The 27,673-nt window shown below is 39.2% G+C and overlaps 1 protein-coding gene across 3 annotated transcripts; it reads left to right on the top strand.

Annotated features, from left to right (window-relative positions):
* On the top strand, positions 1-26,847 carry LOC139935294 (uncharacterized). Of its 3 annotated transcripts, none has more exons than XM_071929816.1 (5): positions 1-118; positions 17,848-17,998; positions 20,760-20,888; positions 21,752-21,799; positions 22,653-26,847. In XM_071929816.1, the coding sequence occupies exons 2-5, from the start codon at positions 17,869-17,871 to the stop codon at positions 22,736-22,738; spliced, it is 393 nt and encodes a 130-aa protein (XP_071785917.1). In that variant the 5' UTR covers positions 1-118; positions 17,848-17,868; the 3' UTR covers positions 22,739-26,847. The 3 variants fall into 3 exon arrangements, with proteins under 3 accessions (XP_071785917.1, XP_071785916.1, XP_071785918.1); XM_071929815.1 differs by having other exon boundaries at positions 1-283; XM_071929817.1 differs by lacking the exon at positions 1-118 and adding an exon at positions 17,106-17,222.
* Positions 26,848-27,673: the final 826 nt, after the last annotated feature.

The raw sequence follows: 27,673 nt of genomic DNA, 5'->3' as shown, positions 1-27,673 counted from the left end.
GGGTCAGTGTTCAAGTCTGCACACGTGAGGCGAATCTCTCGGTTATACAACGCTGTCATCCAAAGATGTGATGAATATTTTACTCTTCTCCACTTCTTGGTGAACTCTACATAACACCGTGAGTTTGATTATCACTTTCTAAGCCTTTGCTGCCCAAAAATACGCGCTGATCGGCTTCTACTTTTAGCTTGGTTCAAGGAATGTTGTGAACATTTACACAGCTGAACACGTTGGGGCAAGTTCGAATTACTTCTTCTGTCTACTATCAGCTGCTTTAGTGATGGTGAGTATAAACCTCTGAACTTAGACATTGACTATTCGAACTTGTTGATTGCCTTGTTTTGTAGTTGTTTTCTCTTGTTTAGGTGCTTAATTCTCGAGTTTGTAGCAAATTCACACTGCACCCTCTGTGCGTTTTGACAATTGCTAAATAATACGACAATGGATTAATTGAATAGATGTTAATCATTAAAGTGTCACCAGTTAGAGTAGAGGTTAATCACTGGTATTGATTTTTTTTTTTTTTTTTTTTTTTTTTTTTTTAGCAATTTGTACGAGTCAATTAATTTCAAAACGTCAGTTTCTGAAAGGAAAAAAATCCAGCATCAATCAACCAATTAACCAGCGGCGATCTGCAAATCAGTTACAGTCGCTTTCGAGATGAAGTGCGTGGGGCATATGGCTTATGTTTTTTATGCACACTCTAATATTATTAATGTATTTACAGATTGAGTTTGTTAGGAAATAATTCAGACGGAGTTTGGTAGGTTGAAGGTAAAATTCTCATAAACCTGTCAATAAAAACTATGGCTGTTCGTTCACGTAGGCCTATATCATTTAAAAAAGCACCCACATGTTTGATAAAAGGTGATTTGGTTCTCAAGCTACAGATTGCCAAGAATCCTTATCTTTTTAAGGCATGAAGCAATGATTAAAGGTTGGTATTTTGAGCAGTTTTGAACAATACTCACAACCTTAGGGTCCGCCATGTGTTTATACTCTCTTCTCTAATTTGCTCCCTTAGTGGGGTCCAGATTGAACAAACATTCCTTTGTGGGGCCCAGATCGATTGCTATATTGTATAAAAGACCTTTTTTATAAAAGGGTTTTTTTTTTTTTTTTTTTTTTGCAACATCTCCCATTGGTTGTATACACGTTTTCCCACGGTGGACCTTTCCCGAACCGTGCACCCTATTGTCTTCTTTTGTTCTAGGTCCCTGGTTTGATTATGTAAACCTACGCATCCCTTTTTGCATCCCTGTGGAGACTTCTATTTTTCCTTCCATTTTCCATGCAATTTTCCTATAGACTTTGGGACAACATATTCCTTGTGGGGTATCCCGGTCTTTAGAGTTCCCGATAGAGTTGTTTGGTTTTCCTCTTTTTTTATCCGTGGTCTACAGAAGGAACCGAATAATATGAGGGCACAGATCCCTAAAAGTTTTTGATTGATGGGGCATGGAATACGAGTCACGCGTCATCTATTATTTGGGTGCATGTATAATCAAACTGCCGCGACCTGTCGATGCTCCAAATTATTGATAAGCATTACGTTGGACAACTCGCAGTGTCGCGACATATCGTTTAAACAAACTAATCATTCCCAACCCATAAGAGTAACTATACATTGATAACTTGCGGGTGCAACCATGAGGAAAATCTACTTTGAAGGAGTGGTGGCTCTGAAAAGAGCAGGTTTGATCTCGACGTTTCGAACAGTATACTCTGCTCGTCTTCAGGAGAATATACTGTTCGAAACGTTGAGACCAAACCGGCTGTGTTCAGAGCCACCACTCCTTCAAAAGAGATTTTACCCATGGTTGTACCCGCAAGTTTACTGTTCATATTTATATTCTTATTCTCCACACCATGCAGAGCTTCAAACACCATAGTACATTCCCAACCCTTTTGTCTAAAACAGGCAAATTCGTCTGCATCGTATCAGCTATTTGAAAATAATTTCCTGGGTGTGGACTCAAGTGAAGACCATGCAGTCTTCTCACTTGGTGTATCTAAACATATTTTTATGCACAAAATAACAAACCTGCACAAATTTGAACTCAAATGGTCGTCGAAGTTGCAAGATAACAGTAAAAGAAAGAAACAAACGTTGTCACTCGAAGTTGCGTGCTTTCAGAATGCTTGATTTCGGGACCTCATTATTATAGTCACGAGGTCTCGAAATAAAATTCTTTTTTTTAGTGGAAAATTACTTCTTGCTCGAAAAGTACATTACTCCAGAGGGAAACGTTTCTCACAATGTTTTCTACTATCAACAGCTCTCCATTGCTTGTTACCAAGAACGTTTTCATGCTCACAATTATTTTTACCAATCGCAGTGCCTTTAAAATGACAGTGACATAACTGTGAAGTTAAGTACGTTTATAAAACAAATGTCGTATGCATTTCATTCGTGCATTTTTGTGCATTAGTCGGAAAACACCAATCTTTGACACACATTAAAACATCAATGTCTCATGAAAAAAAAAAAAAATAAATGTCTGCGCTCGGCAAAATACGGTCTATTTCATTTTCAGATTGTGATAATTCGTATTTTGTAAAAAATATTTGTGTTGACTTTGTGTACTTTATGCACACTGTTCTCTTGCGTAATTATGTTCTGATAGGATTATGCAAATCCGCACAGATTAAAGCCAAATCCCCCCCCCCCTTTTGTGTACAAGTAGTAGGGCCTTTGTAAATGCATATACCCACATGTGATCTTAAAATATATATATATATATAGCACTTGTTTACAACTCTAGAAACATCCCATCACTCAATCATTGTAAAAGTTTCCATTAATATTAGATATTATGCACTTTAAGCACAATCATGTGCTTTGAGCACCTTATAAGTTAGACTTGATTCAAGCCCCGTTCTCATGCCAGACGTCCCTGGGCATACCCACCGCCGCCGCCGCTATTGTGGTCCCGCGTGCGAAACAGGTCAGGGGAATGACAAATCAGTAGTTTTCTAAGATTGGCACGGGATTGGGACTTGAGTCAATTCTACTTGTTAGGTGAATGTCTGCGCAATATAAATGTTCTTCTTTTTTATTATTTTTAACCGTACAAACTTAAATGCCCAATATCCAATATCTAACCAACTTTTCGGTCATCCACACTCGATAATCGCACATCAGACTACCGTCCCTTTTTTGTTGGTGCATTTATCTCAGCCTGATCTCAGATTAGTGCGTTGGAACGCACGGGTTTGAGTTGGGCTTTGCGCCAGGTGTTTTGAAAGCTGTTATCAGCTTCGATTTAGTAGTCGGTATTAGACTTGCGTCTGGCTCTCCAGGGGATGATATCGTATGGGTTCACAACCGTGCACACACAGACGTATTCACAAACACAGTTAGAAAGAACAAACTACTTGGATTTTAGTAGTCAGTACTAGACTTGCGTCTGTCTCTCCAGGGAATGGTGCCGTAAGAGGGTCACAACCGTGCACCCACGGACGTACCCGCAAACACAGATAGAAAGAACAAACTACTTGGGTTTAGTAGTCGGTACTAGACTTGCGTCTGTCTCTCCAGGGAATGGTGCCGTAAGAGGGTCACAACCGTGCACCCACGGACGTACCCGCGAACTCAACACGGTCAGCGGTTTTTTGGAGTCAATTGACACCACCCGATATTGGCGTGCCGTGATTCTTGAACAACTTATAAGGAAAACCAAACACTTTTGAGGCCGATTTGTGTGGATCGTCATATTATACTTTTTAAAGGCAGTGGACACTATTGGTAATTACTCAAAATAATTATTAGCACAAAACCGTACATGGTAACGAGTAAGGGGGAGAGGTTGGTAGTATAAAACATCGTGAGAATCGGCTCCCTCTAAAGTGACATAGTTTTCGAGAAAGAAGTAATTTTCCACGAATTTGATTACGAGACCTCAGGTTTAGAACTTGAGGTCTCGAAATCAACCATCTAAACGCACACAACTTCGTGTGAAAAGGTGTTTTCTTATTTCGTTATTATCTCGCAACTTTGATGACCGATTGAGCTCAAATTTTCACAGGTTTGTTATTTAATGCATATGTTGAGATACACCAACTGTGTACGCTAGTCTTTGACAATTACCAATAGTGTCCACTGCCTTTAAACATAATTCTTACCATGTGTGTTTTATAACAAACTTTTTAAAACACTTTTCATAGACCAACTCGCCCGATCGAATCAAACGTGTGCCTTTAAGTTTTGAGTTTGATTCAAGTGGTGACTTCATCCTCTGGGGCTTTGTATACTTGTTGCATTCCCAACTTGCCCAGTGGGTCCAGTTCAACTTTACCTTCTAATCTTGCGGCTGGATTCTGTCGTTGCAATTGACGTTCCTTCTTGATAAAAATAACCTTTTTTTACATTCATGAGAACCATTTGAGACATAGTACGGTGATTTATCAATGTGACATTCATGAGGATTATTTGAGACATTTTATGGTGGTGTGTCAATGTTACACTCATGAGGATTATTTGAGACACTGTTTGGTGATGTATCAAATGTAATATTCATGAGGATTATTTGAGAAAGTGTGTGGTGATGTATCAATGTAACATTCATGAGGATTATTTGAGACATTGTATGGTGATATAAAAATGTAATAATCGGTTTGGGATTTGAGGCCCTGCACGGTGAGGTATCAATACACACCATGTATGTGTATCTTCTTGTATAGATTGAGCTCTCTTGTGAACTATGGTCTTGTTTTTTTGTGTATATCTATGATCCGCTTGATGGATGATAATTCTTCCGAGAACTTGTTTTGAAGATGTTTCAAAATTCGGGGACTTCTCGGTTTTGAAACAGGAAACGGGCTTAGCGACTCTTAAGCTTTAAAAGAACGATGACATCAACTTACATTAAACAGACTGAAGATGTTTAAAGTCGTTTTTTTGTCTCTAGTGATGAGAGGTCTGACCGTTTTTTTCAATTCCCTGAAGGAAAAACCGCGTTCCTCTAAAAATGAATAAAGTATAGATTGTTAAAGAGCCGATAAAGGATGATCTCAATATTTCAACTATTACCTTTTTATGGCTAAATAAACATCGTAGATACCGGTTAATAACCATGTTACTCTCAAAATTTGCATTTAGTAACGAATAAACTTAGTCAAAAATGCGCCCGGCCGCGCGTCTTTTTCAGCCGAGAGCCAAAAACGGCTTATCTATTATAATGACCTCTTGATGCCAGTGACGATATTTCCCTAATTGGGTGTGAACCCAGTTCTCCAGCTTTGGCAAACTGAGGGCGCTTTTTTCCACACCAAAAAGCCGCCACCGACGTCACGATTCCTTTGTCGCGCAGGTTTGTTTGACCCCACGTTTTTCAGAAATTTTGCTAGAAGCGTTCTGTAGAAAAAAACATTTTTACCATGTTTTAACGTGAGGTAAGAGACTCGTTACATTTTTTTAATGTTTCCTATGGACTCCAGCTATTAGAAAACTGTAATATCTATATATTTGAGATCATCCTTTATTGGCTGTTTAAGTAGAGCATTACCTAAAACTGTTATAAAGAGCGTCTGTGCGGCACCATAATGTAGCCCGAGCCCTAAATGTAGACCGAGCCCTACATGTAGCCCCTAACATGTAACTAAATGTAGCTTTACCTAAATGTAGCCCCAAACATGTACCTAACTGTAGCCCGGACCTAAATGTAGCCACAAACATGTACATTTAGGTACATATTTGGGGCTACATTTAGGTCCGGGCTTCATTTAGGGCTCGGGCTACATTATGGTGCCGCACAAGTGTGAAGCGTCTCTTCAAGCTGACGCGTAATACTCCCATCTTGAAGAGCATATATAAGGCTTCGCTCATAGAGAGCACTCTCCGAAGTCCAAATCTTTCTGCTGTGTGTTTCTTTGTTTTGCTCACCTCTTTTATCAACGTCCCTAGATTATTTTAGAAACTGCAAATTTAACATATTCTCATTTCATAAACCTGAAACTTCCACAATGTTTTTATACAAAACTTGAGGGTATATGATGTGGTAAGTTTTTCTTCCGAAAAGCGTGAGTGTTGTTGAAATTCGGCTTTTCAATGACACAGTAGCCAGCTATCAAAATATTCTCAACCACCAGAACTAAACTAAAGTGGCTTGAGTTAGTGTACTCAGTCGATTTGGTTGCCACGGCTTGTACTGTGATTACATTTTTACAACAGTGTGCGAATACACTCCGCCGCTGTTAAAATATGTTGTAGAGGAACTAATGTTCCATGCAGGTAGCCTCGCAATTTCAGCTGAATAACTTGAACGGTTAAAAAGAAGAAGCGTGGGTAAGGTGCTGTATACGGTGAATAAAACCATGAAACTCTCATGTTAAAGGCAGTGGACACTATTGGTAATTACTCAAAATAATTATTGGCATAAAACCTTTATTGGTGACGAGTAATGGGGAGAGGTTGATAGTATAAAACATTGTGAGAAACAGCTCCCTCTGAAGTGCCATAGTTTTCGAGAAAGAAGTAATTTTCCACGAATTTGATTTCGATACCTCAGATTTAGAACTTGAGGTCTCGAAATCAACCATCTAAACGCACACGACTTCGTGTGACAAGGGTTATTTTTCTTTCATTATTATCTCGCAACTTCGATGTCCGATTGAGCTCAAATTGTCACAGGTTTGTTATTTTATGCATATGTTGAGATACACCAACTCTGAAGGCTAGTCTTTGACAGTTACCAATAGTGTCCACTGCCTGTAACCTCTGTTAAAGGTATCGGGACCGTTTTGAGGGTTTATGGCCCTATATAAAAGCTGTTAAATTATTGTCGATTTTTCACCCAGCAAAAAGTTTGTTCACATACATGCGTCTTCAGATGCAAGAAATGTGTACATGCAGTATACCTACATGTACGCGGTATGTAAAGAAGTCAGCAGTGACGACCGCGAACAAAATACCTCGTGTAACAAAATAACTTCGGTAACCAAATTGTTTGTAAACAAAGCACCTTAAAATAAAGGTCAGTTCGACCTTGCTGACACTTATATCAGGAGCAAACTAACGAGATGTTCAAATTAGGCTTCACTGTATAGTTGATTACGTTAGGAAAAACCATGCCCGGTCGCGTGTCAGCGTGGTTGGTTTCCCTCCCCTAATAAAGCGCGAGACTTTGACGTCAAACGCACTTTCCAGTCCCCCCCCCCCCCCCCCCGTTGTCTTGGTTACAGTTCTTTGTTATTCCGAAGCACAGGAGTGTGGGGTTTACCTGGAGGAATAATTACATAAAAGAAACTCCTTTAATCGGTGTCAAGTAATTATATAAGGACCGGGCTGTGTGCGTCTGTATCCCCGCAAGATGAGGATTTTGGAATGTGCAAACATTTTTAAAATATTTTTTGTATGATGTTTGAAGATCTTGATAAAACCACGCCGGCCTTGCGATCAATTTGGGTCGAAATAACTCTGTCTGATCACATCAACTGTCCAACCTAAAAAAAATCGTAACGTGGAAATCTATTGTTAGGAAGTGTGCCTGGCAACAACAGCAACGTAGGGTGAATTTGAAGCCAATTAGTGAAGTAAAACTAAAGTAAACGTCCTATTTCAAATCTCCTTTTTTCCCCTATTTTCTTTTACAATTTAGTTTCAGGAACACAGGGTCGATTTCACAAAGAACTATATGGTCCTAACCAAACTTAAAGGGAAGTTACACGTTTGATTATTATCAAAGACAAGTCTTCTCACTTGGTGTATCCCACCATAACCATAAAATAACCAGCCTGTGAAAATTTGGGCTCAATTGGTCATCGAAGTTGCGAGAAAATGATTAAAGAAAAAAACACCCGTGTTGGACAAATTTGTGTGCTTTCAGATAAGAATAAACTATTTTAGTGAGAAATTACCTCTTTCTCGGTAACTAGGCTACCTCAGAGGGAGTCGTTTCCCCCAGTGTTTTATACCATCAACAGCTCTCCAATACTCGTTACAAAGTCAGCTTTTAAGTTAATACTTGTTGATAGTTATTACCAAAAGTGTACCTTCCCTTTAAGGCTATACATAAGTTAGGACGAGTTAGATCAGCTCAACCTAACTCGAGATAAGTCTGGAACTATAGTCTCTTACTAGTCATAACTGCTCGTGACATCCACCCCTAATCATTGAAATGATTCATTCATACCAGACCGTGTAAGTTTCATGTAAGTATGTGACCTTAGACTATTTTTTTCTTACCAATTATGTAATGTTCCTTTAAACGTGTTTTGTAATCAATAAAACTGAGTTCACATGAAACTCAACAGATTTTAATAAGTGTAATAAAATAATATTTTGAATTTCTTTCTGCGGTGCTTTTCAGGACGACTCCCGATTAGCCCCACTACATCATCATTCGTGTTTACGTCAGTAGGCGGGAACTCCGTTTAGCATTGCTGCATTTCAGAGGTTTAAAAATAGCAACCCCGCACCCGCACACTCATGCGTCAAAGTAATGTCATTGTGACGTTACGCCGTCAACAGCTGAAGTGCAAGCCTTGATGTTTGGGTGTTTTCTTTGTATCGATAATTACAAAAAAGACATGCACAGAAGTGTAAACATGATATATTTAAATCGTACAGTAATTGTCAAAGATTAGTCTTCTCACTTGGTGTATCTCAACATATGCATAAAGTAACAAACCTGTGAAAATTTGAGCTCGATTGGTCGTCGGAAATGCAAGATAATAATGAAGGAACAACAAACCTTGACAGACGAAGTTGTTTGCTTTCAGATGTCTGATTCTTGAGGTCTCGAAATCAAATTCGTGGAAAATTACTTCTCAAAAACAACGTCACTTCAGAGGGAGCCGTTTCTCACATTATTGAATACTATCAACCTCTCCCCCTTACTCGTTACCAAGAGAGGTTTTATGCTGATAAATATTTGAGTAATTACCAATAGTGTCCACTGCCTTTAAAATATTTATTGGGTGTTAAAATTGCATCGGGGTAAAGATTATTCATACTTGCCCTTTACCCATAGACAGCGAGGTGTGTTAGCACTGTATACTTTCCTGAGTTCTGGGAGAAAGAGTGCGGGATAGTAGACAGTGCTAACACACATCGGTGTTTATGGGTCAAACCAAAACGAATATTTTAAAATTGCATTCCTGTTTAAAACAAGTCGACCAAGTTTAAAATATTGTCAAGTTCTAGAAATATTTCTTCCCCTTGCTTGATGTTGAACCCTAGCCCATCCCATTGACCTGACCCCTCTCGTCAGTAGACGAAACTTTATGTAAGAAATTAATCTAGCCACGAATCTTTTACAGTACCCGCTGCTAAAACATAAGATTCGAACTGCCCATATAGCTACCGTACAATCATGGTGGTCATATTCTGGGTATGACACCGCCCTAGAATTGCAAAGGTCGTAGGTTCGAATCTCACCTGAGTATTATGCCTGTTTATTTTTTGTCTTCACAGAACTTGGGAAAGTACGAAGTAGTCCTGTTTGCCTGCAGTACTAACACACATCGGTATATAATATGGGTTAAACCAAAATTAATACAGCCATCTGTAATGTTTACACTTAGACCATTAAAGACAGTGGACACTATTGTTACATGTCAAAAACTAGCCTTCAGAGTTGGTGTGTCTCAACATTATGCATAAAATAACAAACCTGTGCAAATTTTTAGCTCAATCGGTCATCAAACTTGCGAGAGTGAAAGAAAAAAACACCATTGTTTCACGAAGTTGTATGCGTTTAGACGGTTGTTTTCGAGACCTCAAGTTCTAAATTTGAGGTCTCGAAATCAAATTCTTTGAAAATTACTTCTTTCTAGAAAACTATCGCACTTCAGAGGGAGCCGTTTCTCATAATGTTTTATACCATCAACCTGAAATTTTTTTGTTTATTGTATTTTAAATCTTCGGACATAACGTACAATTTAAATGGCCAACACTAAGGTCCAAGAAACGGTCTGCATTTTTTACTTGCCAGACCCAATAAAAACGCTACGACCAAAATAACCTCCTAAAAGGTCCTAAACTTGAGAATTGCTCATAGGTTTCAGAATATAATACTTCACTTGATGAATAAAAAAAACCTCTAAAACGATTTAAAGATAAAGGAAGGCAGAATGATCTATAAGGACATCTTTAAAAGATAAAGGAAGCTAAAGTGAGACAGCTTTTAAAGCTTCCAACTTCTTTGAGACCACCGCAGGGCGTGGCTTGCTTGCGGTGTTGAGAAGAGTCGATTACAATACCTTCATGAGCCTTCAACAAATGCTGCGGATTGCCGAGGATATCATTTCTTTCCAACTGCAAAAAGGGTCATAGAAGTTCTTGGAGCACAACTATCGTTTAGTATTCCCGCGAAACCGGCTGCCCGAGGTAAGGCTATCAGGAAACCCTTCAGTTATGCGTCTAATTGCGGTGCGTTTTGATCCTGAGGTCAGGAGTTGACCGGAGAGTAATCAACATCTTGAGGGGGAACGAAGAAGGGGATGAGAAGGAGAAAGAATAGAAGTAGAAGTAGAAGAACTTTGAAAGAAATACGACAACGATAATAGGAGTAAAGGAGAAGAAGAATAGGTAGAAAAGGAGTAGAAGAAGTAGAATAAGTAGAAAAAGAAGAACTTGAAAAAGAAGACGTCAGCGATATAGGAGCAAATTAAGGAGAAGAATAAACAGTACAAGGAGTAGAAGAAGTATACGAAGTAGAAGAAGAAGAGTAGGAGCTGCATAAAAAGGGGAAAAACAATAAATATCACTTGAAGAAGAATAACACATAAACAACATTATAGAATGAAGCAGAAGTAGAAGACGAAAAAGAAGAAGAGTAAGTAGAAGAGGAGCTGCAAAAAGAAGGAAAAGAACAAGAAAATATCACTTGAAGAAAAAGAAGCAGAAGAAGAAGACAAAAACAACATTATAGGAGTGAAGGATAAGAAGAGGGGAAAACAGAAGGAGAAGAAATATGTTTTCAATCCTCCGAAATTAATTTTATACCTCGAAATCATAATTTCGTTACCTCGAAAAATTATGTCCTTCCCTTGGCTTCAATCTAACGAAACACTATACTTGGTTTTGAACCTCGATACTGAAGCCACATTTAGGGGTGAACGTGAGTTGTCTTTAAGGGAATGTTGTGGCCGGTTGGATAAGAGCACCTCACTCCAGCTCTGGTGTTTCTGATCAACCGACTGTGGGTTCGAGTCCCGCTTGTGACACTTGTGGCCATAAGCAAGACACTTAACCGTTCCACTATTGCTGCGTCCTTCGGACGGGACGTAAAACTGTAGGTCCCGTGTGTTGTGCACGCCTTATGGAATGGACGTTTAAAGAATCCAGTGCACCAATCATCAAGAGAAGGAGTTCGTCCCGGTGTTGGCGGTTTGATTGGTAATTACCTCGTCAATCAATGCACATTGTAAACCAAATAATATGGTGCTATTTGGAGAATAGGTATCATACTTCAAAACGTAGCTTTGCATGAAAAATATTGATTGCCGAAGCGCCATGAGCGTCGTCTAGAGACGGATTTGAGAAGCCACTATAGTGTTCGCGCCTGCTCCAATCAGCAGTGCAGAGATACTAAGAAGAGGAGGGGGTACAAACCTTGATCCCTTAAAGCTTATCTCCATGTTTTTGAGTATTGACGGCTTGAGGTATAAAACCTGTTAGCTTTGACGTCGCCTTAATGGACATCTTGTAAAGCCCCTGTCTCTTGAAAAACGAGCTGTAGAAAGCAGACACTTTTAAGAAGACTAAGAGTAACTATGTCCACAAGGCATGAAAGGCCATAAGTGCCTCGTCTACATAAGGAGCACTGTTACAATCAACACATATCAGCTACATAGACATAATACAATATTTCTGTAATGCTCGTTCCGACCCCCAATTCCAAACTGAAATACAATCAATATAAGAAGAATTTCTTTCAAGTGATTTGAAAGGTAAACGAAGTTTGGAAAGTCACATCATCGCAAGGGATGAGTGTCGATTTCTCGATTTATAAAGAAGGTTATCTCACGTCTTTTAATGTGTTTGTTATCATGTAAAAGTTCGCCCAAAACAAGGCACGCCACTCTAGGTAAAGGGTTATAAGGAATAACACATAGAAATGCAGAAACTCAGTGGAGCTGAGGGCAGGAACTGTTATTCCTCTTAAAAACAACAGGAGATTCCCCCATACCAATAGTTTCATGCCTCTTTAACGATATTCTGAATCAGTAGACGATTGGCACACAGTTTCTGAGACGATATATTATTGTCCTCTGTGGTTTCCATCATTTTGTCTCCTTGACAGAAAAGTGGTCCATCCCATACTCACATTTTTTATTAAATCGCTCGGATTCTTTCTGGTTGTGATGTCTTTAATCTAGCTTTAAAAAAGTACCCCACATGGAAATAAGTCTAGGTTGTTGGCTTTTTTTTTTTTGGGGGGGGGGGTATCCTTGGATTATTTTGTGCAGTACTTCTATGCTGTCTTCAATTTTTGTTAATCTTATTTCATAGCCATTACTCCTGTTGTTGGGTATGCATTTTTTACCTTTGGGAAAAAGTTTGACTGACACAACGTCTGACTCTAGACCAGAATTATGCAGGACGCAAGATGGTTGTCTTAATACTCCCTGGTGAAGATTATGGTCTCTGTCCCCAAGAAAGAGCTGTAAGAGATTCCTCTGCGAACGTCACAGCCTCGAGGAGGTATGATAGCTTCTCGGGAAGGCGCCAGTATTTAAGAAGTCGGTAGAGAAAGAAAACAAAGAGTATAATATAAGCTTAACAAAAAAAACTCTCCCCAGTGACTCTCACTCCTTTAGAATAATAATGTGACAATATCAGACCCTTAAGAACAAGATTATGAGTTGGTCTTGATTGACATCATTGCATCTGTTTATACAGTCGCCCATTTGTACATTTTATTCGAATTCTATGCATACCTCAACGTCACCAGTTCATTCATTATTATAGTATTTTCACAAGTTCCTTTCATTGTAGACGCGAAATTATATAACTTTAATGCGATTCCGAACTTAAAGGAACACGTTGTCTTGGATCGGTCGAGTTTGTCTTTGAAAATCGTTCTGTAACCGTTTGTTGTAAAATGTATATTGTTAGAAAGATATTGTAAAAGTAGAACACAATGATCTACACAAATATGCCTCGAAATTGCGTGGTTTTCTTTTTACCCTGTCGACTAACACGGTCGGCCATTTATGGGTCCCATAAATGGCCGACCGTGATAGTTCGCGACGTAAAAGGAAAACCGTGCTGTTTTGAGTGATACTTGTGTGGATCATTATATACTACTTTTAAAACACCTTTCTAACCATATGCATTTCATAACAAACGGTTTCAAACGCTTTTAATAGACCAACGCATCCGATCCAAGGCAACGTGTTCCTCTAAACCATTCCAATTTACTCTTTACAAACAAACCTGTTAAAATGTTGGCCTAATTGGTCATTGAATTTGAAAGAGAATAATGAAAGAGGAAAACACTGTTGCATTACTTTGATTACCCACTTGCAGATGCACAATAAAAGGCTTCAGCTTAAGTTTGTCATTATTTGAGTGAGAAATAACCTCTTTCTCAAATCTACATTACTTCAGAGGGAGTCGTTTTTTCAATACTATCAACAGCTCCCCATTGCTCTTTATTAACCAAGTAGGTTGTTATGCTAACAGTTGTGATTGTGAGCAATTACCAATAGGGTACATCACGCCTTTACCCCTTTCAATTGTTTTAACCTGACCTTGAAGGGCCAGCTCCGTACCGTTGACTTAAAATCAATAACAGAAATCGAGATATATGAATCTTCAGGCCTGAAGGCGAAATGCAAATTTCCGTGGTGCCCGCTTGTGGATGCTGCGGTCATGGATGTTATCACGTTACATACACGGTGTACTGTACAACCAATATGTCTCACCATGTCCGAATGAAATCGCAGTTCTGCTGTGGTTGAGAAACCTGACGAAATAATTGTTCATATATTTCGGCGCCGCCATTTTGTTGAGAGTTTGCGACAGTTTTGTTGTGATGCGTTTCTCTGTTTGCTCATTGGCCAACTGAAAATCCAGCTTATGTATTATGCATTGAATTTCTCCGTAAAAATTGGTTGGATAGAATAGGCTAACTTACAGAAAAAGGACTTTAAAAGGTCTAGCAAAATATGAAGACCCAGAAACGCACTACACGGCTCAGCCTCTCAAACAAGTGTGTATACGCCTGCAACTTACCGTGGACCTCCTATTGTTCCCCTTTTGTTGAACAGCTTTTTCCGAACCGTGAACCTATTGTCATCTCATGTTTTATGTCCCCAGTTTGAATGTGTATACTTACTCACTGTAGACTTTCGTGTTAATACCGGTGGTGGCGCTGTTCAACAATCCGGGATGTTGTACGAGCGTCTTGACAGAAAGGCTACCGTCTCTTCGGATAAAGCTACGGCGGGTATCGTTCTTGTTTTCAATGCAATATATAGACAGGTGTTGATATGGATTGAAAATTGTTCCTCTTCACAGTTTTTGTTAATATGTGAAGTGTCCCTAGCGAGTTTGAACCAGTCACGTGTGATATGTCCCCCGAAGGCCTTGGTTGACTTCTCATCTTATTTCCCCCTGCAGACGAGTCTCTCTCGAGCTTTGGGCTTAAGGCCTGAACAAATTGAAATGTCACCCCAAGGGCTTCAAATGTAATACTTTAAGTCCCCGTTCAACACCTTTGGCGTACTTGAGGTATCAACCTGTTCCTTATAACGGTCCAAGAGATTGGAAGATGCATGTGTGTAGCAAGTGCGTCTTAAAATGGCAGTTGATGGACAGAGTGCTAAGACGCGTTGAATTGGTCGCTTTCACCGTTTCTTATAGAGGCATTCAATTACATGTCATTGAAACAGTATATTGGTTGTAGATTTACAATGGATGGATGAGTAGTATTATTGGTTTAGGGAGAAACTGGAAGATGTGATTCCACTATGAAGATGGCTGCAATTTATAGGCATTTCAAACGACAGCTTAAATCTAAACCTCTTGAAATGTGAGCATTTTACACCCTGGACTTTTGACTTTGGCTTTGCAAACTAGCGCCCTTGAATCCGGGTCAATTTTGATCTCAGAGAGATTTAAGAGTACATTGTCGGAACACCCTGATCAATGTTGGTTATGCAACAGCTCCCATTGGTTTTGTACATGTTTTCCAACTAGAGGACCTTTCCCGAATCGTGAACCCTATTGACCTCTTCAGTTATAGGTCCCAGGTTTGAATGTGTTTACCTACTCACACGTGCCATAACTTTTCTAGTAAGAGTAAGTGTTGCGTGAAAGGTTTTAGCTTTAATGTCTCTAGCCTGCGGCAATAATTTTAGCGGTTCAAATTTTTCACGTCCGTCTAAAAGCACTTTCTCTCGATATAAAAGTTGAAAAGCTTTCCCCGTAGTTGTGTGCTTGTGTTTCTCCGTGCAGTAAGTGCTGTTATACACAAATATTATGCTCCCGTTATGTGCACCGGTGAATAAAGTACTCTCAAGAATTTCGAGGATAGGAGATAAATGTTTTAATAGGTCATCGTCCTCTATGTATTTGTATACTTCAATTGTTGTGAAGACTGTTTGTGTTTCAGAAAATATTGCGGTTATCGTGAACACGTACGCGCACTGCATTTTAACCAAAGTGCATACAGACAAGCTTCAAACTTGGTCTTGAGTTCGAACCACTCCAAATTAACATTATGCTTCTGTACTTCACAGGATTTGTTGAAGTACTGGGCTTATTGAAGTTGACGAATGAATTGACCTCTAGTTTTGGAGATTTTTTTTTTTTTTTTTTTTGGGGGGGGGACAATAAATGACCTAAATTACGTATATTTTTTTCAACGGTTTCCATAAAGCGTTGTTTTGGCCACCATGCCAAGGTTACTTGCCGTCAAATTACTGGAACTTGGGGGAAAGTATTAAACGTAATTTTTTTGTTTTAAATATCTTGCAAAGTAATTTATCCCCCCCCCCCCCCATTTTAGTGACCTCTGTAGTGCTAAAACCTCAGCCGAAATGAAACATCTGCCGTCGATTTCACAAAATTCTTCCTAACTTAGGATTAATCTTAGGACTTTAGGACGAGTTCAGTTACGTATCCGAAGACATGGGACGCATTGGACCCATCTTAAGTTAGGACGGGTTACTCGTCCTAACTCGAGATAAGACGAGTCTTAACTCTTTGTGAAATCGACAGCAGTGCAAGTAATTTTTTTTTACAATATAGTGCGCCACCAAGCGGTTGGCCTATATTCACCTTTTTAATTGGATTATGATTAATCGGTCCTCTTATAACGAATGTATAGTACGCGGTAAGAGCTGATTTCTTCGTGCAACTAGTGTTATGATTTTATTTTGGAAATATTAACACTCAACAAGAAAACGGAACTAAAACAAAAGATAAAGCAGACCCTCCGCATCAGGTCGTTTAAATAAATACATCTTGTTTGTGTTTTGTGAACTGTAAAGCTTTTAAAACTAACTTCGCGTATTACTACAACAGTTTATGCATGTTATACCGTCCCCTAAACATTTCGATCTTGAAACATAATAGCGATAACAATATGAAAGCCGAGCCGATATTGAATCAAATTGCAACACTCGTTAAAAAGGAACAGTATCGATGTCCACTCAAGTTTCACTTTTTAAGGGGTGTTCCAATTGAAAAAAAAAAAATGTATGTGAAATTGAAGAGCTTATTTCGAGAATAAAAAAAAACTGAAGGGGTTTGTTGAAGGCTCCCCAGGTCTCATGCTCTCTGGTGTAAATCGTTATGGTTCTTGAGTTGTCCTAAGTATAACTTTGAAGGTTTTTAGAAAAAAATACACTTAATAATGGTAAAAACAGTTCTCCAAAGAAGAGACTTCATCTATTTCCGTCATCCAAAGTGTAATCAGATATTTCGACGAATCAGAAAAACGTACACGTAAAAATATATAAAGAGACCAGACGATGTATGGGTGAAACCTTAAACCTAAACCGCTCTCTAGCGAGCTCATTGTATGACCGTAAAAGGCAAAGCCGAGATGTTAGGGATTGGGTTTATCTTGCCGTGGCGCCGAGATAAAACCGTGGCACCGCATTCTTACCCCGCAAGGACCTCGGTTTACAGGGGCCTACTTGTTCAGATTCGCACTGCCAACAGGTTTTGTGCTTGCTGCTTTCTATGAACATCCTGTTTATTTCTATGAGGATTCTTTTTAAAACCCTTTTAAACAACTTCGATTTCAGACCTGTTATACCTGGTAAGTAATGATTTCACTACCAGCAAGCGGCTCACCATGCATTCATATAACTGTTTGTTTCTATGAGGATTTGTTCACAACTGAACTTTGCTTTGGTTTCAGACCTGTTCTACCTGGTGAATGTTTTCACTGCCAGCAAGCGGCTCTCTATTTATTAAATAAACCGTTTTGTTTATATGATTTTTATTTTGGTCACACAAAACTGAACTTAAGAAAATGCTTTGATTTCAGATCTGTTCTGCCTGGTGAATAATTTGTTCACTTCCAGCCAGCGGCTCTATACGTCTCTCTCTTAATGTTTATGCATGACGTCATAATTCCAAAATGAGGCTTTGGGCGCACTTCCCCAATCACTTGCAGTGGCTGCGCCCATCGCCTCGTTTTGAGAAAGCATTGTGACGTACCACATGCATAAATATAAAGAGAGGCGTATAGATTCATTATTTTATTTTTTTCTATGAGGATTTTTCACACATCACTCCTTTAATCAAAATTTGATTTGATTTGATTCAAGACTTGTTTTGCTCGGTAAGAAATGATTTCACTGCTCTCCTTACAATCATTACCCAACTGATTGTTTCCTTGAGAATTTTTACACCTCTTACCAACTTTGCTTTGATTTCAGATCTGTTCTGCCTGGTGAATAATGGTTTCACTGCCATCAAGCGGCAGTCTCTTTACCACTGTTTCCACCGTGACTACAATGGAGTTGTATTTGATCGGATCACTGCTACTCATCACCTTGACTGGGATAGAATCTGCTGTAAACTCACCGGGTAAGTTCGTAATAATAATAATGCAACAGCATTTATATAACGCAATAAGAATACACATTACCCAAAGCGCTTAACAGCAAACATGAAAAGCATGAATAAAACATAACTTGAAGTATTTATTTCCAAATTTAAGCCACTGACGAAATCTTATAAAATTAGGCCGGACCAGCTGCTGTTACCTAAAATAAAACCATTTAAAATACTGCAAACAACTAAACGGATCTGAAAAAAATATGAGTCTTTGGGATTAGAGGCTTTGTATGGTTAGGTTTGCGGTATTATCTACTTGCCACAATTTACAAGAACTCACTTCGTGGTAATAGCGATGCAATAAGCTTAGTAGTAGCCCCAGCCAATTTTATACATTCCGCACAAGTAATTATGTAGCAGGACAGTTCTTAGACGCATCCGAAAATTTAAAGTCATTTTTAATACTACTCTGCGTTAGTATCACATTTATGTAGCAAACAGTTCTCTAAAGAACAAACTTTACTTGCAATTAGACTAAAATACACGTGTAACCGCACACCAAATTACATACACATCATTCCCTTGCGAATCCGACGACCAAATGAGCCAAAAGTAAACACGTTTGTTGCATATTGCATAAAATTAGGTTTGGATACACCAAGTGAGAATTCTGGTGTCTGACAAAACAGCGAATGTCAAGTGCCTTTTAAAGATATACTTTTATGTTGGTTTAAGTGCTATCTAAATGCTATTCTTTTTCAATGAACATTATAATATAAATATATGTTTTTTTCTCCATTTTTTTTTCTATCGCAAACCTTTCTATATCGTACTTCCACCATGCAAAGTTTCAAATCTTACTAAATGAGTATTGTTATACAATCTTGTCAAAGATCGATTTTCTTTGTTAACGATTTTTGTCCTGGGTTCTACATAATGGATGATTTTGTTTGTTAGTTGTAATCAAGAGAGATACAGTACCATTTAATCATTCTTCAACTGAGTTATAGCAATTTCACCGAGACGTAATGACCTGGGAGTCATATTCATTTATATACTTTTTCCCACTCCACAAAAGGGGTGATTGACGAGTTTGAAAGCTGCTTTGACGGGCAGAAAATTATTTGAACTCATATAGATCATAAATATGTCATTTTCAAAAACGACCTACAGAAATCCTTACTTAAACCCCTCCACTGCCTACCTCGGTAGCCAGTAGATCAAAATTGTTTCATATTAAATAACTTGTTCTTAGTTTGGGGGGGGGGGGGGGGGCAAAACAGATTTACATGTACCTAAATATATTATGTTTTTGTATTGCAAATTATTGCTTCGAATCATTTAATCTGCCGACGAAACCATATCCAAGGAGCTTAAATTCTGCTAAGGCAATGCTGGGGATAAATTAGGTCACTCAAATATGAAGCAATGGGGGATTTTAATAATAACCGTATTTATAACGCGCCTTTTGCCAAAGGATACAAAGCGCCAGGTATTATTACTGCAAGGAGTGGGCGAATTTTGAGATATAAGACCTAATCCTTAAAGGAATACGTTGCCTTTGATCGGTCGAGTTGGTCTTTGAAAAGCGTTTGTAACCGTTTTTTATAAAATGCATATGGGTAGAAAGATATTGTAAAAGTAGAATACAACGATCCACACAAACATGCCTCGAAATTGCGTGGTTTTCCTTTTACCTCGTCGACTAACACGTCGGCCATTTATGGGGGTCAAAATTTTGACTCCCATAAATGGCCGACCGTGTTAGTTCGCACAAGTAGAAGGAAAACCACGCAATTTCGAGGCAAACTTGTGTGGATCATTGTATTCTACTTTTGCAACATCTTTCCAACCATCTGCATTATTTAAAAAACGGTTACAAAAGCTTTTGTTTTTACCAACTCGTCCGATCCAAGGCAACGTGTTCCTTTAACCACCATGTAATGGTTTACAAGGTGCTGTGGCGCAATATGCTGCCAATCAGAGTTTAAAAACAAAAAGGGAACTAGTTAAAGTTTATTGTGTGGGCTAAGTGTTATTGAGTTGAATGCACGAATGGGCTGGTTTTTTAATGGATTGCACAAGCGACTCTTAAAACTATTTGCTTGGAGAATCACTTAATGGCCCGTGAATACTAATCCCAATTGATTAATGATACGTTTCCGTGTACATAAGAGATCAATAAGTTTGAACACCCACGGGCGGTATGCGGCTCACCGACTTGTCAGTCTCTTTACTGCTTCTCCCTGGATTTTGTTCTTATCTCAAAATGTCAAGGTGTCATAGAAAACAAAGAGCAGCCAAAGTTACGTCCAATTACATCTGGCATATTCTCGCCACGAGGTGGCAGCATCTAGTAAACATGACGGCCTGCTAAATGCAGACACTGTCGGCGATGGGGGCGCTTTTCCTTATAACATTGACTTGCCACCACCCCCGACGAAGAACCAACGTTTTATACAACCTCTTACGTCGAATGAAGATTCGTTTACCAAAGGTAAACTGATCGTTTGCGCTTCGTATATTCTTCGTATCGAAATTGAAAATTGTCTAGTGTAAAATACTTTATCAATATAAACCACAAGGTAAACTGACTGGGTAAATTTGTAAATGATTTTTGGGGATGAACAATTCTTTGTTCAACCCCAAAAATCATTTGTAAAATACTTTAATAACACACAAATAATACACTGTGCTGGCTGAGGTACCCTTACTTCGCGCAACCCTTCGCTTGGAACTCGAATTTTAATTGCTTCGTGTTCTGTTTTTTGAACCGTTTTTCTTTAAAAAGGAAAGTTGCACTTAATGAAGAGGGATGCCAGCGACGATCCGGCACCATTTCCACAGAACAACGACCTCCCACCCCCAGGACAGACTAACCATTTACCCCCATTGACGGATGGAATGTCCCATACTCAAGGTGAGAGTTCATCAGGGCCCAATTTCACCAGTGCTGCTTCGGGACCCAATTTTTATTAGTGCTGCTTAAGCAGAAAAAAAATGCTAAACGACTTTCTGCTAAGCAGAAATTAGCAGGGAAACGGTCACACATTGTATATATGTGACATGGTAGTTTGACTGGTAAATTTATTTCGATAAGCAGTTTCCAACAAACGAGGGCGTCACTATCCATGGTTAGATTTATTAGCTTCAGTGTTATACTGTACGGCGGATAGTTGTCAGCCACGAGTACAAGACACAGGAACTAAAAGTGCGCCCTCTGTTGGTTCATCGTCAGTGTAGACCAAGACTTAGGTGCTGTTGCCTGTCCACGACATATCGATAATATTGTGTTTTATAAAACAAAACCTAATTTTTCAGATTTTTTTACAATAACTGTAACTCAAATCAAATCAATCATTATTTATTTCTATACAAATACAAAAAAAAAAAAAGATTTTACCAGACCTGCCGTCGATTTGACAAAACTCTTCCTAATTTAAGACTAATCTTAGGACTTAGGACGAGTCCCAACCCTGCACTGTAGCATGCAGACCTTAAGATTGATCCTAAGTTAAGACGAGTTACTCGTCCTAACTCGAGATAAGACGAGTCCTAACTCTTTGTGAAATCGACGGCGAAAACTGTATCACACCCAAGTTGTTTAAGACCTTGACAGCGGCAGCCAACGAATCACCAACGAATTAAATAACAAATAATAAAACCACTTTTAATACATTGCTGGAATCCTATTAAAAAGGTCTAATTAGCATTCGTCATTGGTGTATTTAAAATATCTTTTGTTAGTTTTTCATGTTAACAAATAATTTTTCTTTTCTGCAGCGCCTTCTGTTGACGTGACGCAAAAACATACAACAGATAATGGAAACGGTTAGTAACACTTTCAGCTTTTCGTTAAACACACTATTGGTAATTGTCAAAGACCAGTCTTCTAACTTGCTGTATCTCAATATATGCATAAAATAACAAACCTGTGAAAATTTGAGCTCGATTGGTCGTCGGAGTTGCGAGATAACTTGAAAGAAAAAACACCTTTGTAACACGAAGTTGTGTGCTTTCAGATGCTTGATTTCGGGACCTCAACTTTTGAACTTGAGGTCTCGAAATCAAATTCGTGGAAAATTACTTCTTTCTTGAAAACTACTCCACTTCAGAGGAGGGCCGTTTCTCACAATGTTTTATAGTACCAATCTCTCCCAATTACTCGTTACCAAGTAAGGTTTTATGCTTATAAATATTTTAAGTAATTACCAATAGTGTCCACTGCCTTTAAGTAAACATCATGGAAGGACCTTTGCCAAAAACAAATAGGTACCACCTTGTGTTCCTATTTTGTTTATCCCAGAAAACGTTGAAATTCATTTAATTATTTGTTACAGATTTGTTTATGATGCAGACTGCTTTTTAGTTATTCATGTACACAAATTTAATATTACACATGGCTATATTTTTTGTCACCAGTGTCCGACCTCGGGCTCCTTGCACAGAAATTGATGACGATCTAATAAATTGTTTGATTACCATCACGAAAGTATTTTTCTTATTCATATAGTCCATTACCAATCCAATAGTTGTAACTGAAACCGATGTTATATTGCAAGCTTCCACAACCAACAGTTTGTAAAATAGTTTATAAGGAATACAAAGTCGGTTATTCCTCTGTCCAGTTTATTATTTAAAAAAAACCACTAATGTTTTGTAATTATCTTTTTCTTACTTTTAGTTTCATCGATTATGGGTATAAGCACCCTTTGCCTTCTGTCATGCATGGTCATCAGCCGTTTTCTGTCAGCTTTCATCTCTACTTGAACATTTTTTTCATCATTTATCCACTGGTGTGTCTGTTGCTGCGTAAGGTTTTTTTTTAGTTGGCGTAAGAACAACTTGTTTGATATTGTACAATGTAAACTTGCCTAAACAACTTCATAATGTAATTAATTTGTTAAATTTTATAGTGTTTAGAATTTCTTACGATATTCACCACTTTTAATTTTGTGACCGAAAACTATGAGCTGAGATCAATGAAGAAACATTACAGAATTGGTTTTGCTTGCAAAAAGGTTGCTGGCAGCAGGATAAGCACTTTATGTCATCCAACATAATATAAACTGACAAACCTGTAGAAGTTTGAGATCGATTTGCCATCTGGATCACGAGAGAAAAGTGAAAAATCGACTACAAATGTTGCACTGCATCGATGCCAAAATAAAAAATGAGTAAAACGCTCCCTGAGCGATAAACTCCAAACGCGAAATTAGTTTCTAATCTAATATTAAGTTTCAGACAGAAATATTTCAAAGGATGTTCTTTACTATCATCATCATAAACCGTGTAAAGTTTTGTGTAAATTTGTGTAAAATAACAAACCTTTGAAAATTTGAGCTCAATTGGTCGTCGAATTTGCGAGATAATAATGAAAGAAAAAACACCCTTGTCACACAAAGTTGTGTTCTTTCTGATGCTTGATTTCGAGACCTCAAATTTAGAATTTGAGGTCTCGAAATTAAATTCGTGTAAAATTACTTCTTTCTCAAAACCTACGTCACTGCAGAGGGAGCTGTTTCACACAATGTTTTATACTATTATCAACCTCTCCCCATTACTCGTACTCAAGAAACGTTTTATGATGATAACTATTTTGAGTAATTATACCAATAGTGTCCACTGTCTTATAAATGAATGTGTTCCTTAACTGTGTAAATGACTTAGCAGTGGCTAGATCGATCCGTGCACGGTGCGTATTTCCTCCACAACAACAAATGCCCCTATATACGGCAGTGTTCGGGTCTTCTTTTGGGTAGCACTAGAACATGAAACATCTGGAGTCCTGTGTATAGAGCCCCGTAAGTTGATGCAAGTAACGGCGTACAAATCCAGGATCATCGCCTTTGTTGTATCCCTTTGTTGTCTCTTAAGTGATATTCCCGTCGGTTTTCAACCACGAAAGCGAAGCAAGGATCCGGTTTGTGTATTAATATTCCCTCTTCTAAAGAATGCCCCTGTGGGGTCCAGTTTGAACAAATAATTCCCTTCTGGGGTCCATTTGTTGCATTGTAAAAAAAAGACCCCACATAGCGTTAAACAAGTGTGTACCTCCTACTGTCCCTCTTTTGTCTGGATACTGCAACTGTTTTGCAACAGCAAGCTGCTTTCGGCTCTGTACACTCTCTCCAAATTGGAACCTTTCCTAAACAAGTTACCCCTTCGTCCTCTTTTGATGTAGGTCCCCGGTTTGAATATGTATACCTATCGACGACTATCAAAAATAGCAGTTACGGGTTATTTCTAATATTATGTTATTTTGTATTTAACAAACCAAGACCCCATTGTCCTATTTTGTTCCATGCCCGGTTAGTATGTGTGTACCTACCCACACCAAGTGGCATTTTGGGTTAATGCAATTTTACTCCTTATTGTGTTAAACAAAACATACTCCATTGTTTTCTCTTGTTATAGGTCTCCGGTCTATATATACTTACCAACACAAATGGCAGTTACGGGTTATTACCATTGATGTTGTTTTGTTCCCTTTTCTATATCCTCTGTGGGGTACAACGGTAGCACAAGGAAAACCTCGTGTTGTAGCATTGTTCCATGACGAAAAGTACCCCGAAATGAGTTGTCCTTCTTCTGTATTAGCACTTAAACTGTTTGGAACCTGCTCCCGTTCATTCATTTGTACTTACTTTCCAACTGGGAACCCGAATGGCAGATACGGGTTATTACCATTGATGTTATTTTGTTCCCTTTTCTATATCCAGTAGCACAAAGAAATCCTCGTGTTGTAGCATTGTTCCATGACGAAAAGTACCCCGAACTGAGTTATCCTTCTTCTGTATTAGCACTAAAACATTTTGAAACCTGCTCCCTTTCTTTTGTACTTTACTTTCAAACTGGGAACCCGCATTAGCCTATTCGAGGTATGGTGAACACTGTAGGATTGCACTTCAGACAAATTCACCCAAACCTAATAGTGGGTGCATGCGTTTGTTCAGCTTCTCTGGGTCTACCCCGCGGTGCTCACTCGGGTGAGCCCCTGGCAAGAGCTATTAACGAACTACCACTCACCGCTCTCGTGGTGACGTCATGCACTTGGGGGACAGCCCCCAAGTGAACCACTCCACAAGCAGGGTACTGGGGGCTGACCCGGGTGAACCCCTGGAATGACGTCAAAGCTATTCGAACGCACCGGAGCAGTCCAGGACCCAGGGAAGCTAAACGAACGGACCCGGTGTCATAGCTTTGTGTCCGCCATACCTATACAAAAAAAGGCTTACGGCCACTCTTGTCCCGTTTGATAATGTCCCCGTCAGTTTGAATGTCTACGCCTAAACCCTAACCCGCACCCAGTTGTGTAATATTAACCGTCTAAAACGATATTGGTAAACTTCTGAAATTCTAAATGTAAAAAGGAAAAAAGACCATACAAATAATTGACTTTGGTAATTTTAATACTGACTTATTTAAATGATGTTAATACTAATATTAATAATATATATTATAATGGTGAACACTTATAAAGAGCTCCACCGTAGTTGTATCATTATACTGATCATATTTTTATAATTTAAGAAAAGTGTATTCATTGATGGACATGGATAAAATTAATGGGGATGTTTTGGACGCTACGTGGGAGCAGACTTGTTCTCGAAAAGGTACGCATGTTCAGAAAAACGTAAACACAGGGTGCACTCGTTTACCTTCCCCGGGTCGAACCCACGCGATGCCCATTCGGGGAGACCCTGACAAGAGCTAATCGGACGATCACTCGCCCTCTCGTGGAGACGTCATGCACCTTGACAGGGCATTTGGGGTTGATCCAGGTGAGCCCCTGGAATGACGTCAAAGCTATTAGAACGCACCGGGGGCATATCGGGGTCGACCCGTGGAAGCTAATCGAACGGACCCACATTAAACCCTTGTTCTCGGTGGTACGCATGCTCAGAAATACGTAAACACAGGGTGGGTTCGTTTAGCATTCCTGGGTCGACCCCGGTCTGCCCCGCCCGGTGTTCGAATAGCTTTGACGTGGCTCATCCGGGTCAGCCCCCAGTGTCCTGCTTGTGGAGTGGGCACTTGGGGGTGACCTGAGGTGCATGCCGTCACCACGAGAGGGCGAGTGTGATCGTTCGATTAGCTTTTGTCAGGGGCTCACCCGAGTGAGCACTGCGGGGTCGACCCAGGGAAGCTTATCGAACGCACCAACAATAAACCTTATCGCAAAAACTCGGTATGCACGCTAAGGGGTGGAGTGAGGTGCACGCCGGTCTAGCTAGCACTCAAATTTGATCCCTAGCTAGACCAGCATGCACCTTATTCACCAGTTAGCGCTTGCGCAACGGGCAGGAAAAAGGAATAATGGGTGCGTTCGTTTAGCTTCCCTCGGTCGACCCCCGGTGTGTGGCGGTTTTTTTTTCTACGACGAGCGTTGGTATTATCTACACGTTCGTCCTGGGAAAAAAAAACGCCACACACCGAGGTCGACCTGGGAAAGCTAAACGAACGCACCCATTATGGAAGTTTACCCGGTATGTCTGTTGCCACCTAGTGTCCCAAAGTATCCCTTATGTCATGTATAAAAATGCTCACAAAAGATTCTTCTGATGCATCACTGTGGACCAAAAAATGATTTGGCACTTTATCTGTCCAAACGGTACTCAAGGTAATTGTAAGTTACCAAGTAGGTAGATTAAATTGTCGATTTGTTTTGTTAGATGATATTTTTGTAAGCAAAGAAATGAAAATGTGTATTAAGTGGAATTTTCAAAAGAAGAACAGGCTGCAATTGTAGACGATTGTATTACTTGGTTGCTGCATGGGGTGAACTGTTTTTACAGGCTTAACCAAACATACGCAAAGCCGACACAAACAATGAATTGTTCCACCGATGTTTAGAACCGGTTTATCTGACGTAAATATTAAAAGTATACTTCACATTTTACATTGTGTATGCGTTCATCCTTATTTCACGATGTTTGCCCATTTTTACTTCAACATAATATTATTCATAACTCTCCCGGGTATCCTTCCTTAAAGACAGTGGCCACTATTGGTTATTGTCAAAGACTAGTCTACACAGTTGGTGTATCTCAACATATGCATAAAATAACAAACCTGTGAAAATTTGAGCACGATTGGTTGTCGAAGTTGCGAGATAATAAAGAAAGAAAAAACACCCTTGTCACACGAGGTTGTGTGCTTTCTGATGCTTGATTTCGAGACCTCAAATTCTAATTTTTTATGAGGTCTCGAAATCAAATTCGTAGAAAATTACTTCTTTCTTGAAAACTACTCCACTTCAGAGGGAGCCGCTTATCACATTGTTTTATATTATCAACCTCTCACCATTACTCGTCACAAAGTAAGGTTTTATGCTAATAACTGTTATTTGAGTAATTACCAATAGTGTCCAATGCCTTTAAAGCAACCTTCCATCTATGGCCCAACACTGTTCCATGGGGATGCGCCACTTTATCTATTTTCATAGCATACTCTTCAACTGGAAATGAGGTCCATATTTGCTTTAGAAGACACTTGATCGGCTAATATGACAGCCATTGCCGGTTATCCTAGTGGATTTTGAATCCCAGTGTGTAAACATAACCTGACGGAAGTTGGTTCAAAAGAGGGCGCTATGTAAGTAGACGATATTATTTCAACACAACTCGAGGGTAGGGTACAGGCTATCCAGGGGCCAGAATCTCCTGCAGCTGTGAACTAAAGAAGGCGGGAGAAATATTATCA

Source organism: Asterias amurensis, chromosome 3, assembly GCF_032118995.1.
Source record: "Asterias amurensis chromosome 3, ASM3211899v1".
NCBI classification, from domain to species: domain Eukaryota; kingdom Metazoa; phylum Echinodermata; class Asteroidea; order Forcipulatida; family Asteriidae; genus Asterias; species Asterias amurensis.
The sequence above is the reverse complement of the archived record's forward strand: the minus strand, read 5'-3'. Positions and strand labels throughout refer to the sequence as shown.